This window comes from Lathyrus oleraceus, chromosome 5 (assembly GCF_024323335.1).
Source record: "Lathyrus oleraceus cultivar Zhongwan6 chromosome 5, CAAS_Psat_ZW6_1.0, whole genome shotgun sequence".
Lineage (NCBI taxonomy): Eukaryota > Viridiplantae > Streptophyta > Magnoliopsida > Fabales > Fabaceae > Lathyrus > Lathyrus oleraceus.
The window spans coordinates 578530072-578545636 of record NC_066583.1 but is presented as its reverse complement, the minus strand read 5'-3'; the positions used below and the strand labels follow the sequence as shown (position 1 = coordinate 578545636).

General features: G+C 38.3%; 1 protein-coding gene across 1 annotated transcript; it reads right to left on the bottom strand.

Annotated features, from left to right (window-relative positions):
* Positions 1-3663: 3663 nt before the first annotated feature.
* LOC127086612 (zinc finger A20 and AN1 domain-containing stress-associated protein 3) lies at positions 3664-4875 on the bottom strand. Its single transcript, XM_051027394.1, has one exon. The coding sequence runs from the start codon at positions 4416-4418 to the stop codon at positions 3960-3962; it is 459 nt and encodes a 152-aa protein (XP_050883351.1). The 5' UTR covers positions 4419-4875; the 3' UTR covers positions 3664-3959.
* Between the last annotated feature and the right edge of the window lie 10690 nt (positions 4876-15565).

Below are 15565 nucleotides of genomic sequence, written 5' to 3'. Positions count from 1 at the left end.
AGTCCTTTCTGATGCCATGATGTAATATTTGGGCTCTTTATGAGTTACATGGATTTCTGATTATCTCAGCTATTGCAGCTGTGTATAATTATGGTTTGTACCACATGACATTTATGTTTTAACATTTTATATGTTATAACATCTCTTGTGACATTCTCTGCGGGACTGATTGACATTTATTTTGTCTAATTGGTCACCTTTGGTCTATTTTGACTAAAAAGGGGGAGAAAGTATTTTGTGGAGAACTGCAGTTTTGTGGAGAATTGTAGAGTGTGTTAATTATGTGGAGCTGTGTATGGAGAACTACAGGGTGTGATAAACAGATGAACAACTGATGATGTTGAATGAGATGTTTGATGTGGAATAGAATGATGTTCTGTTCTGAGATGTTGGAGGAGATGTCTGATGTTCTGTGCATATTCTGTGTTGCACAGGTGATGTTGAAGGAGATGTCAGAGGGTAACTCTGAATGTTACAGGTGCTGAAGGAGATGTCGGTATTGAACAGACTTAGGGGGAGAAAAAGTACCCTTGTGTTTTTCATGTGTGTTTTACTAGTTGCTATTATAGCTAGTAATTCTGTTTGCTTCTGCTGCTGCTTAAATGTTGTTATGCTGTTTAACTGCTGATGTGTTATTTATCTTGTGAACAAAATGGACAAATATATGTTTTAGCCAAAATTTGTCAAAGGGGGAGTTTGTTGGTTCTAAGTGTTGGCAACAATTTTGGTAAAACAAAGAGTGTTCACAAGATGTTACATATGATGTCTTAACATAAGATATCTTGTAGCTGCTGGAGGTTTAAAATATAATTATGCAGGATTGTTTCACGATGTCATACCCAATGTCATGACATCTGATATAATGTACCTGCTGGATATTTAAAATGGAAGTTTGCAGGATTGCTCCAGGATGTCAGACCCGATGTCATGACATCTGTACACAGAATATTCAGTCTGAATGTTATGTGTTATGTGATTGCGCTTTTAATGGAAATCTATGTTTGATTGATGAGTTAATTGCAAACGCAATCAATAAATGATTACAACGTGATTTAACTTATTTTCCAAAGAGATCTAACCAACTGTCTTAAGAAGATTTGAATGGAAAATAGTTTTAGGGTTTTATGATGTCCAAGCCCAGCTGAAAGCTTCTATAAAAAGGACATGGAAAACCTGATTTGATACACAAGAAATACAGAGCGAAATATTGAGAGAGAATAAGGGTTTAAGTCTTGTGTGGTCGTGTGACTTGTAAGTCATTCAATTCATCCATAGATGATTGAATTGGTCTGATTTTTGAGTTGTAATTTGTCACTCTAAGCTTTTAAGCATGAGTGTGTGTCTACTTGATTGAAGTTGCTAAGTAAGATCAAGTGTGTGTCTTTGAAGAGTGTCTTCTTTTCATTGTAATTCTTGTTAAATATCACTGGTGTGATTGAGGGGGAGTGAGATGGGATCTCATATCTAAGAGTTCTTAGGTAGAAGTCATACGGGTAGAGATTAGGTGAAAAAGACTATAACTTGTGTAGTTTACTGAGAGTCTTTGAACTAATTCTATTTAGTGGATTTCCTTCCTGGCTTGGTAGCCCCCAGACGTAGGTGAGTTGCACCGAACTGGGTTAACAATTGCTTGTGTCTCGTGCATTACTGTTCTTTATCTTTATCCTATTTGTATTATTCAGATATTAGTGTCGTGACATTACCTTCGACATCTCATATCTGATACCAGAATTTCAATGGTGGATATAAGTTCAATCATCAAAACATAAAAAATACACGCATATAAGGCACACGAAATTCATCATGTAATCATCATATAACAACCATCATAGCATCCCAACACATATTCAAATAATTTATTTTAAATCGCACCAACATCTAATAATTAAATAAAATACTGAAAATCATCATGAATCACCAATAATAAACAATTTAAAAAATTGGGGTGTTACAAGTACACTCTAACATAATAATAAGTAGTACAATGTAACATAACAAGGAACAACAACCACAACATAACTAGCATTAACATTGTAACATAACAAGCAACAACAACTACAACATAATTAACATTAACATTTTAACATAACAAGCAACAACAACCACCAGTACATTGTTAACATAACAAGCAACAACAACAACAATAACCAACAACAAATAATGTAAAACATAACAAAGGCCTTCAATCTTCATGCCTAGTTGAATTCGTGCAGTTCTCAAGATCTTCATGGTTTCTCAAGGTCTTCATTTGATTCGGAATCAATTGCATCCAGATTCATTAGGTCATTCATAATAGCTTATACCTTCTTCATCTTTTCAGGATTAAGATTCTTGAAAAGAATCTTCTTATAGTCTGTTCCATCAGACGGTTCAACAACAATAATGTGATCCCTAACAGATTCAGCTTTCTTGCCTTTGTTAAACCATAACTCCACCATATCAATAACCTCAGTAACCTGAATCTAGTGAATAAGCTTGTTGCTCTTACTATTCATGTTGAGAGAAGGATATGAAATCAGAACAAGAAAACAACAACATACAACAACAAGAGCAACAACATACAAAAAAAAAACCATAAACTCTCGAACAAGAAGAAAATCATGTGAAAAACATGTGAGCATAAAAATAACATACACGAAAAAGAAAGAACAAGGAAGAAGAAGAAGAATACCTTTATGTATGAAGCGGGAGCTAAGGACGAATAAGAAGAGAGAAAATGCATGATAGGGTTTTGTCGTGATAGATATAGCGATACTGTCAAGAAGCGGGAGCTAATTCGCTTATATTATATATGAGTAAATAATTTCACCACTGTTGTATTCAAAAACCGTGATGAAATATAATGACTTTTACAACGGTTCATATTAACAACCGTGGTGATAGGTGTTTTAATTTTAATTTATATATTATAGTTATAAAGACAATATTAATTGTAATGAAAAAGTAGAAAATTGTTGGAGTTGTGATTCAAACTCTGTCAATCCATAAATGCATAATCATGGTTTATTAGTTTGACTGTAATACAATGTATTTTCGTAAATATAAGTAAACAAAGCGCGTCTAAAAATTAGGTATTACCACGATTAACAGTCAGACCGTTATAGTTTAGTATGACGAAAAAATTATTTTGTAGTAGTGAATATTTCCAAAGATATCTTCCCAATAGATTTGGTTGAGGCTCCAATCGATTGGTTCATCAAATATCTAGAGATTTTAATCAATTTTCATCAATGTTGAGATTTGATTGATTTCAAAACGAAGTTTGAATCATATTGGATTGGAAAAGAAGTGTGCAAAGGTCATTCAATTGATTAAATTAAAACTCCAAACTCCAATCGATTGAGCTTATTTAAATCAGGCTTTTTTATCTAGTATTTAATTTATTTCAGCTTTTGAATTTTATAAGAATAGTGTATTTTATGAAATTTTGTATTAGTGTATGAATAATTTTTATAAAATATTATATGACGTGTTTAATTTAATTTTTGTATTTGAAATGAGTGCAATTGTGTTACAATTTTGTTAGAATTGGATTTTTTTATCGAAAAGTATTTTTAAATTTTATATACCATCCGTGAATCCAAATTTTATCAATTTTAACAAGAAAATAATGAATTGTCCAATTAATCCAAACCATTGAAATTTAAATGGATTAGATATAAATTAGAGTAAAACTGGATCCAACCCAACCCATGTAGACCTTTGTGTTTTTTATGAGCAAGGTAAATGTAAATATGATACAATTCTTTCAAACCGAGTGTAAATACAAGAACTAAAATGCATTTAAATGAAATTTTCTACAATACCAAATAACAATGACCCACCCAAACCACCACCCACCGACCCACCCAATCAACGAGCCTAATACCCGACCCGAACCCCACATCCGATTAATAAACCGGATCATATTCGATAACAACTAAAACAACCGTGATGACAATAACACCCTTCTTTTCTTCTCAGATCTTCTCGAGTTTCTCACCCTTCACCACCGGGTTCGCCTTCGCGATCTGCTCTCTCCCCAACCCCTTGAAATCAAACTCACAACCGTGCTGCTCCGGGTAACGGTGGGTCCCACACAGCATCATCCCGCACTTGCACTTAAACCCGGTGAGCCCCACGCGCTTCTTACACGTCATGCACCGATTCTGCTGCAGCGGTTTCGCCTTCGCCTCTTCAACAACGCTAGGCAAATCAACCGGCTCCGGCGACGAAGCTGACGGTTCAGAAACCAACGCCGCCTTCGCCGGCACCGCGATTGATTGATTGAGAACAAGCTTCGCCGATGAAGCTTGTTGTTCCTTAACCTGCAAATCTCGATAGCACCTTGAACAAAGATTCTCCGTGGCGGTGCTGCCAAAGAATCCACAATTGTTGACGCATAATCGCGGCGCTTGGCATCTGTGTTCTTCCGCCATCGAATCCGAATCGTTGAATTGATGAGATTTTTCAAATCTGTAAAAGCCGAAAAGGAGATATGTAAAAAGATTACCGTTACGGAGAATTATTATTAGAGAGGTTATGTAGAAAACATGAAAGAGAATCTGGAAAAGTAAAAGGAATTGAAGGAAAGGGTTAAAGAAAAGAATATTCAATCAATAGAGGAAGAAATTTTCAGAAACGTGTTTTGTTTTGTTTGGTACCAAACGGAGCACAGAGCCGCGTGGTTTATATCGCGTTTGGGGAATTTTAAAGGAGGCTATATGTCCAGGTGAGTCGTATGTATGTGGACATGATGTTGCTTTCTTTTCAAAAGCCGTGTAAGCTACGTTATTTTCCTTTTAAAAAGGAATTATTATTTTACTTTATTTTATTTTAGGTAAAATGTTATTTTACTTTTTTATTAAGTACAATAATAAATCTTAAGGTATTTCAATTTAATTTAAACAAATACATAAGAATTTAGATTTTTTTTTTAAATAATCATGTTCTTTTTTAAATTTAAATGTTCATTTCTGAAAAAATACTAAAGTAATCGCTTTTTAAATAAATAAAATTTATTTTTAAGAGAAAAAAATCTAACCTAAAAATAACTAATGAATATATACATGTAATTTTTAGGAGTACCCTCCATTGTGGCCAAGTTGTTATCAAAATAGAATAATTTATAATAAAGAATGAGATAACAAATACTACCTTCGAAATTTTTACAAAAATAACCCATTTTTTAAAGAAAATTCTCAAAATACCCCTAATTTTAAAAAAAAATCCAAACTACCTCACTTTTAGGAGGAGTCGCCAATTGAATTGGAGAGTTCTCTTGAATGGAGGCGCCAATTGGATTGACTAGGGCAGGTGCCCTAGCCAATTGGATTGGCGCCCCTGTGTAGGATTTAAGAGGAGGCGCCAATTCAATTGGAGCCTCAGTGTAAAATGCAATTTTTGTGTTATAAATAGATGCGTTGTGTGAGTCATTGTTCCACATCTCAATTAATCATTTGGCAATCATGTTTGGTGTTCGTCGCCGATACGAAAATGTGATTTATGCGAGAGACAAACCTCAGATGCTGATGTTGTTCTAGAACATCACTATGTTCGATCAACTAAAGAGGGAGCTGGTTCGTTGGTTAGATGGGAAAATACCAGAAAGGGAAAAAAATTAGAATTATTGAGAGATTCGACAGTATCTTTGGTTGGGTGTGAATGAAGACTGATAAGGATGCTAGGAAAATGATGTTCGGTCGAGATGACATCAATTTGATTGTTGTAATTAGTTAGAAATATTTTTGTTTTCAGATAGCTTATTTTGTATTGATGTTTGTTGTGAACCTCGTTGTAACAAAAACTTAATGATATATAATGATTGAAGGTTACAGAAATACAATGTTACAAAAAGCTTAAGACCCAGATGATGCTCCTCGATTAGGACAGTTGTTCTTGTTGTGTCCTGGTTGACGACAAATACTACATAATCTTATCGTTTTATCTTGGAATCCATCTCTGTCCTGATATGTGTGTTGTTTGGCCTTCCTTTTTTCTTTCTACGCATCTCGTCGTTGTGCCAAACTATATCACCTTCATATGGAGGCCAGTATTCCTCCATTGATAGTATCGAGAAGCTTTGATTAGATACATTCATGACGGTGACGGTCTTGTACACATAAGATAAATGGCAGTAAGCGTCTTGACGAGTATAAGCGCATGCTGCAATGACATGGGAGCAAGGAATGCGGAAGGCCTGAAATTTTTCACAATCGCACCAACTTCTGTTTAGTTTAATAGCATAGGCTAAATTTTGTCTCCCCTCGTTGTGATCCATTGTTTTCTGGACGCTGAAATTTTTCCTATGACGGTCAAAGACTGTTACAGCGTGTGTGCTAGCTTTGATGCTCTCCTCTTTCACGACCTTCATGCAATACTCACTGAATACTTGCCCGGACATTAACATCGCACTCCATCTTTCACCTCTGGTTGCGAACGTAGAAGCCAACCTATAATAGGTCGATCTTACCAAGGCGGTTATCGGCAGATTTCGAATTCCTTTGAATACCCCGTTCATGCATTCCATAAGGTTTGTTGTCATGTGGCCCCATCGACAACCTCCGTCAAATGCCATTGTCCACTGCTCTACTGGTATGTTATTTAGCCATCTCCCCGCATCTTCATTAGACAGTCTAATTTCATCACGATAATATTGAAATGACGGCTGAGTTAGAGCATACCCAGCATTCACCACCTTCTTGCGAAGATTCTTATCTTTTATAGCACGCATGAAGTTTTGTGCAATGTGTCTGATGCAATAGACATGGGTAGAAGGAGGATCATGCCATCCGTTGTCATGGTTGTTGTAGGCACTCTCAATGGCAGCATGTCTATCAGAAATCAAAAAGAGATTGGCTTGTGGAGCCACATGCGTTCTGAGATGTCGAAGAAAGAAACCCCATCCACCCGCCGTTTCACCTTCAACAGGAGCAAAGGCAATGGGAAAGACATTGTTGTTGCCATCTTGTGCAACCGCCATGAGCAAAGTACCCTTGTATTTGCCGTATAACCAAGTGCCATCAATTTGAATAATAGATTTGCAGAATGCGAAACCTTTGATGCACGGGTCAAATGCCCAAAAGAGACAGTGAAAGATTCTATTACCTGTAGCAGAGGTTCCGTCTGGCATCATCGCTGGCAATGTCTCCATAATTGTCACAGTTCCTGGGACATATGTTTTTAGTGCCAATAAAAATCGTGGCAATTCCTTGTATGAATCCTCCCAATTGCCAAAAACTTGTTCAACAGCCTTTGTCCTCGCAATCCAGGCTTTCTTGTAAGATGGAGTATAATTATAGGTCGTTCTGAAATGGGATATAATTATACTCACCTTCACGGATGAGTCTTTATTAACCAACGGCAGAATGTCTTGACATATCAACGCTACGCTTAGTTTGCGGTGATCTTGTTCAACGTTAGTTGCAATGCAACTGTGAGGTGGGTCTATTGAAGCGATTTCCCAAGAGTCGTTTTTCTTTTTGTAAGACGCAGCCAAACGAAACTTACAAAGCATGTTACGACATTCGATAACATACCTTCTAGAATCAGTGTGTTTCATTGTAAAATCAGCAAAGTTATTCATGTGGAATTTTTTGATAACTAGAACACATTCTTCTTTGGTACGAAACACGTCTCCCACCTTTAATTCGCCTTCTGATCTCGGATACAGATTATAGAAAACACGGTTGGATGTTTCAGCGTCGTGCAAATCCATATTTGTCATATGTTGAGGCAGATTGTAGACATGACTATGAGGTATTGGTGGTGGTTGATCATCATCCTCAATGTCGTTGTTCAACATGTGACCAACCTGTATCTCAGTCTCCTCTTCTTCTTCATCAACAACATCCACTTCTGCTTCTGCTTCTGGGTTGACGTCATCTGACCATTGTGGATCAAATTCACCAGATTCATCCTGACTGGTTATTTGTGACTGCTGAGATGGTATACATGGTTGAAGAGTAATGTACAACTCAATACAGTTGTAGCCTGAATGTTCATGACTAACAAACATGTATTCAACATCTTCATCGTCTCGTACCTTTAGGGGAAAAAACTTGCAATGACTATTCTAAAAAAATATTGGATTTTGATATGTGATCTTTGACACAATACCCGATCCTATACAGGATTGTATTCTTTTTTTCAAATGCAAGAAGGTTGCATTTCTCTTGATCGTGAGTCTAATGGTATCAGTGTTTCGAAAACAAAAACCATACAACTCAGACTCGTATGTTTCACCGTTGCAGTGAACGTTGACAATGTATTTTGGTGAAGATGACATTGAGCAGATGAAAACTATTTTCTTGCTGCAGACGAATGTGAGTGAAGTGTCTTGGATGTTGATAGTAAGACACTTAAATAGAGGAGTGAAGTGTCTCACATGAAGGAGAATTGCGGTCCAAAACGCAGCGGAAATAAAATTTTTCTCCTTTAGAGATCCTTACGAATGGTCATGATCAGTGATAGAATATTTACCTCTTGTGACGGTTGAAACCTTTGGTGCAGATCTCTTGTGACGATCAAAACCTTTGATGCAAATCCACGAAGCGATCACGAACGTTGAACGATGACAACGTCTCTACTCAGTCCACACGAACGGGTTCCTTCAATCTCAGTGCTAGCTGGTACGAATGAAGGCTTTGAGTGAGAGAGAGAGAGTGATAGAAAACGAAAATAATGCAACCGCAAATTTTTGCTTCTGCACAAGGGTTCTATTTATAGAACCACTTGTGTGGGCTTCAAGCTAAAAGCCCACTTAAGTGTATTTTGGCCCATATCTTATAATATGCCCAAAATCACTTAAGCTCATGGTACCTTACCATATTTCGTATTCTACTCAAGTACATCGTACCTTACGATGCTCTATAACTCACTTAAGGGCACCGTACCTTACGGTATTCCTTAGTTACTCTATCTATCATCAATCCGTCCTTTGTGTGTGACCCTGTAGGTTTTCGTGACGTTGACAATTATATTAAATCACGCATTTAACATAATAAACAGTGAGCGGTATCTAGCAACACATCACTGCTACCCAAGACACGAAAATGTCATGTGATCTGACAAAACCATCTGTGATAATACTTATGTGTATAATTACCCTTTTGCCCTTATGTCTATATTGAACACAAGGTATAGACCGTGTCATCCTTGTCTAGTTCAATATTGGGCCCATAGACATTTATCCTGTTACGCAGGATGGGCAAATTCCATCTAGGACACTCATGTCCCTCAGCATGCTTTGTGGAGTACCCATCAACTGTCTTTATGGTTATCCAGTTACGGACAACGTTGGATCAGCAATAAAGCACTCGACTCTACATCTAGGATCCATAGTGGTTTCAGGTCGAAGAGTGGTATACACTATTATCACCATGAGAATAACTTATGACACTTTGCATAACTTTCTATATAGTATTCTCATAGCGGGTCAATCCAGTATAAATATTACTCCTAATATTCATACCTATGTTTAAGACTTGATAACTCTTTATCCATGATCCATGAGATGTGATCATCAGTCTACAAACATAATAGTCTTAATGCTTTAATGTTATCCCACTTCACACTAAAGCTCGACTACGGATACTTTAGGAATAGTGTCCTTATGTTTAATGTATTCTCATGATTAAGTCACACTTAATACATTAAATGGACTATCTATTCCAGGGACTTTATTAATCAACCATAATAAAGAAAATGCCTTTTATTATTCGATACAAGTACCAAACTATATTGGCCTCTAGGGCTTACACCAACAATCTCCCACTAGCACTAGAGCCAATCAGGCATACCCCGTATGCCCATTGATCTAGTATGGCCATCATGCTTCTGCTGCGCAAGAGGCTTTGTCAGTGGGTCAACTATATTGTCAAGTGTAGGTACTTTACATATTTTCATACAACGTCTAAGTATGTGTTTGGATCGTTGGTGAGATCTAGGCTCCTTAACTTGTGCGATAACACCATTGTTATCATAACAGAGACCAATGGGATCCACAATGCTAGGGACTATGCCAAGTTTATTGATCCAAACAACTCCCTTTTCTGCATTTGAGGCAGCAATATACTCGGCCTCGGTTGTAGAATCAGCAACTGTATCTTGCTTTGAACTTTTCAAGCTCACAGCGCCACCATTTCAGCAAAACACATAACCATTGGAATCATTCATATTAAAGCGTCTCAGCACCTTGTCTATGTACTCTGACTTAGGCCAAGCATTTTATGATCTATCTCTATAGATTCTGATTCCTAATATATAGACTGCTTCACCTAGGTCCTTCATAGATAAGCATTTCCCCACCCAAGACTTTGCTTGTTGCAGGGTAGGGATATCGTTTCCAATAAGTAATATGTCATCTACATATAATACCAGGAATACGATCATGCTCCCACTAACCTTCTTGTAGACACAAGGCTCATCTTCGTTCTTGATGAATCCATATTGTTTTACTGTTTCATCAAAACGAAGATTCCATGAGTAGGTCACAAGCTCATCTTGATCCATGAGTAATACATCACCTTGATCAGATATCCATATATCTCAGGTAGGTGACGTATCCTGCCTGACCTACGCTGGTCTTGTTCTACTTGAGCAGGTTGCTCTTACACAACTACTTGTGTTTCCTGCTCCAATTCCTCCATAGGTGTGTCGATGCTTTGTGATTCTTGAATTTCTTCAAGCTCTACTTTCCTCCCACTGGTTCCTTTGGAAATAAAATTATTTTCTAGGAAAACTCCAATTCGAGCGACAAACACTTTGCCCTCAGAAGGATTGTAGAAGTAATACCCTCTTGTTTCTTTAGGATACCCCACAAATAAGCATTTGTCAGATTTGGACTCAAGCTTAGTTGAAATTTGTCGTTTCACATAAACCTCGCAACCCCAAATCTTTATGTAAGACATATGTGGTTTCTTACCACTCCATATCTCATATGGTGTCTTCTCAACCTTTTGGATGGAACATGGTTAAGTGTGTAAGTTGCTGTCAATAGTGTATGTCCCCAAAAGGAGTTTGGAAGATCGGCGTGACTCATCATGGATCGTACCATGTCTAACAGGGTTCGATTTCTTCTCTCAGATACACCATTCCATTGGGGTGTTCCAGGAGGAGTAAGTTGGGATAGGATCCCACACTCTTTCAGATGGTCATCAAACTCTAGGCTTAAATACTCACCACCTCGATCTGATCGAAGAGTTTTAATATTCTTACCTAGTTGGTTTTAACTCGTTAGGTTTCACCCTTTTAGTATTAATGTTATAATTTGGCATTATGAGATCAAGGACATATAGTCCATTGCTCACTTGTGCAGTAGCATAGAATATATCATTCAAATAAATTGAGCAACAATTGTTCTTTATTATAAATGAAAAACCAAACTTGTCCAAACAAGAAATGGAAATAATATTCCTGCTAATTGCAGATACATAATAACAGTTCTCCAACTGAATTATAAAACCACTAGGTAAAGTTAATAAGATCCTACGGCTAAAGTAGCAACCTTTGCTCCATGTTAGATGCCCAAAAGTGCTTATTTGAGCTATCATATGTGGGCATCTTTCACTCTATTTCCCTGCTAAAATTGTCAAAATCACCTTGGTTTTTGATGAAATGCATTACATTGATAAACAAGCTTGGTGCCTTTGATTTGTGTGTTATTGTGCAGAAAGAAGGCATGAAATAATTGAAATTGAAGACACAAGAAAGTTGGCAAAGGAACCAAAACAAACAAGCATTCATCAGCCTGCTCGCTAGGCGAGGGCTGTGGCGAAGCACTGGTTCGCTAGGCGAGCGCCAAGCGAAAAGCTCCAGTAAATTGTCAATAAATTCGCCAGGCGAGCTGACAGCGAAGGTGGTAGCGAGTTCGTTCTGTTTTGGTGAAAAGCGCAGCCAACACTCACTCGCTAGGCGAAGCTCTAGCGAGTCCCCAGCGAGCATTCCAGTAGCAAAACCTCTCAACCTCGCTGGGGCGAAGGTTGAAGCGTGTCCTTCGCTAGGCGAAGGTATGTTCGCTAGCGAACATGACAGTTCAACAGACCCTGTTTCTCTGGGCGCAGGTGCCTTATGTGCCCATATTAGACCCTCGCTAGGCGAGCCATTCTGCTCGCCTAGCGAGCATGACAGCCCAGCAGAGGTCTATAAGTAGCAGGTGCCACTTTTGAGCACCATACCTAGTTATACCTCATTTTTACCAACTTTTTCCACTTTTGTACTTTGGAGAGATATTTTACAGCATTGTTCTAGGGGATCTTTTATGCCCTAATTTTCATTTCTCTTCATCTTAGAACCATCTTCTACAAAAAGAAGGTGGATTCCCATCCAACTTCGATTATCCGACTTGGATGTTGATCAACCTTCTTTCCTTACTTGCCGACCAAGCTACCATGAAAATGAGTAGCTAAGTCATCCATTTGTCAAGGTTAGATGTAGGTGATTACTAGCTTTGTGTGTAAATGTAAGGATCCTCATATGTAAACTCTTTAATGGTAAATATATGGTGAAAACTTTGTTTCTATTTAAAACTCTTTGTGTTGGTTTATGATCGAGAGATGTTTACCGACTCTTGACCTAGGTTTTCATCCAAACTTGTTTGTTAGCTAGAGATAGTAATGAATGATTTTGTTCACCATAAGGTTGAACCAAAAAGTTGTCGTTTTGATAGATTGTGTTCGAGAGAAACAATGGATCAAAATGGTAAAACTCACAATGTGTGTTCGAGAGAAACATATTGAGAGGACTTTGTGAAATGATTTATCATCTAAAGGAGTTTATAAGATTGTTGACCGAGCAAATACATGCAAAGTGATCATTGAAACCTAACTTTGGCAATATTTCTCATTTATTCAAACCAAAACTTTTACCGCAATTTATTACTTTTTATGCAAGATAGCTTGATTAAAACCAAAACCCTATTGTTACATTGAGTTAAGATTAATACAACCATCGAACGGCGGTGATATCTTACAATCCCTGTGGATACGATAACAAAAACCCGACACGAAATATACTTTCAACAAAATGGCGCCGTTGCCGGGGATTGTAAATTGATATTGCGAGCATCGCAATGGTTGTTTAAGTTTTAGCTTGTGAATTTTTGACTTGTGCTTGTAATTTGTTTGGTTTAGTGTGCAGCTTACGTTTTATGCGAGGGCAAATCCCTGTGGACGAACTTCTTTTTGATCCTGAGATTGAGAGAACCGCAAGGAGGCTCAATAGCAAAACGAGACGTAGGAGGCAACAGGCTAGACAACGCCAAGAGCAAGGAGAAAGTTCTTCAACCACAAATCCACCACCATTCATACCAAACATGGAGCCACAACCACCACCACCTATTTCTACTCCATGCATCAATAGTCCAAGGAACACCGCTCAGTTTGCCAACCACACCGGAAGGCAAGCTGAGATGAAAACGGGAACTCTAAATCTATTATATGGAAGTCCATTCACCGGAATGGACCATGAAGACCCATTTGCTTTTCTCACAAAATTTTACGAGATAGCATTGGCTGCCGGAGTGGATCAGGCTCAGGAGCTTCCGTTGTTCAGACGATTATTTCCCCACGCTTTGCTCGGTAAAGCAAAGGATTGGTACCTAGATCAAACACCTGCCGTAATGACAGACTGGAACGTGTTAGAAGAGAAATTCATTGAAAGATTCTTCTCCCATAACCGGTTCATGGAATCCAAGACGGCCATCTCGGTGTTTTCACAAGGAACCAGTGAATCTTTGAATGAAGCGTGGGAAAGATTCAAGTCCATGCTTCGGAAATGTAAAGGGCATGGATTTGATGAAATGACTCAAATCCATATCTTCAGAAATGGACTTCAACCAAACTGCAAAACGTTGTTGGATGCTACCTCGGGTGGCTCTTTATTGTCAAAAAGTGCCGAAGAAGCCACGAACATTATAAATCGAATGGCTTTGAATGATCTTCAGAGTCAAAGTCGAGGAAATTCTTTGAAGAAGGCGGGAGTGCTTGAGCTAGGGACGAACGATGCCATCCTTGCCTAAAACAAGCTCATCTCACAACAAGTGGAACTCTTAACGCAACAAATCAAAGAGTTAAGAGAACCGTCAAAAGCTAAACAAATAGCTTGTTGTGAACTTTGTAAAGGTGAACATGACACCGGATTTTATCCACCTCCCGGTTTTGACGAGGTAAACTACATGGCCAATCAACGGGACTATCAACCGAGACAACAACAACAACAACAACAACCTTATCAACCGCACCCTCAAAATCAACAACAACAATTCCAAGGGAACCAAGGGTTCCAACCTAGAAGCAACTATTATCATAACCAAGGTTATGGAGGTGGTTCTTCTAGCCGTCAAAACCCTCCCCAAAATCCTTATCAACCTCAACCTCAACAACCGTCGGTCGTAACTTCTAAATTGGAAGAGACATTGACGCAATTCATGCAAATGTCAATGGCTAACCAAAAGAGCAATGACGCGGCCATAAAAAATCTCGAGACTCAAGTTGGGCAACTTGCTAAGCAACTCGCGGAACAACAAACCGGTCCTTCCTTTTCGGCAAACACGCAAACAAATCCTAATGCACATTGTAAGGCGATTATGACGAGAAGTGGGAGGGAGTTGGGTAGTGAGAATAAAAAAAGAGTTGAGAGTGAACAAAGAGAGAAAGAAAAAGAAATTGAGGAGGAAATAGTGGAGGAAAATGTTGATGGTGAAGTAGGAGTGTGGAGTGATGAGGAAGAAGTTGAAAAGAATAAAAATAATGGTGAAGTTGAAAAAGAGAAAGGTGTGGAGATGGAAAAAAATACAAGTGATGAGGTAATAAGGGAGGTAGTGAAAAAGCCTAGATGGAAGAGTGCTAGAATTGCAAAGGGAAAGGAGGTAGTGAGCGCTACTCCTATCCAAAACCTTCCTTATCCTCATGCTCCTTCCAAAAGGGAGAATGAACGGCATTACGCCCGGTTCATGGATATTTTTAAACAGTTGCAAATCAACATTCCGTTTGCCGAAGTCTTGGAACAAATGCCCAAGTATGCCAAATTCATGAAGGACATACTAACCAAAAAGCGGAGGTATACGGAACCGGAGACCATCGTCCTTGATGCGAGCTGTAGTGCCATTATTCAAAGGACGCTTCCTAAGAAAGAGGTTGATCCGGGAAGAGTTACATTGCCGGTTAAAATTGGTGACGTGTATGTCGGGAAGGGACTTATTGACTTGGGGTCAAGTATTAATCTTATACCTTTGTCAATTATCAAGAGACTTGGCAACATTGAGATTAAGTCCATCCGAATGACGTTGCAATTGGCGGATAAGTCGACGACCCATCCTCATGGCGTAGCCCAAGATGTTTTGGTGAAGGTCGACAAATTCTTTTTCCCGGTTGATTTTATTGTTATTGATATGGAGGAAGATGATGATGCTCCGCTCATCTTGGGCCGACCATTCATGAAGACCGCGCGAATGATGATAGATGTTGATGACGGTTTAATGAAGGTGAGAGTTCAAAATGAGGAAGTGACATTCGATCTATTCGAGGCAATGAAGCATTCAAAAGATAGAAATGATAGCTTCCGCATCGATGTGATCGAAGACGCTATT

Bases quoted from the DNA above. Each gene is read 5' to 3' on its own strand.
- LOC127086612 (XM_051027394.1), bottom strand. From the start codon at position 4,418: ATGGCGGAAGAACACAGATGCCAAGCGCCGCGATTATGCGTCAACAAT.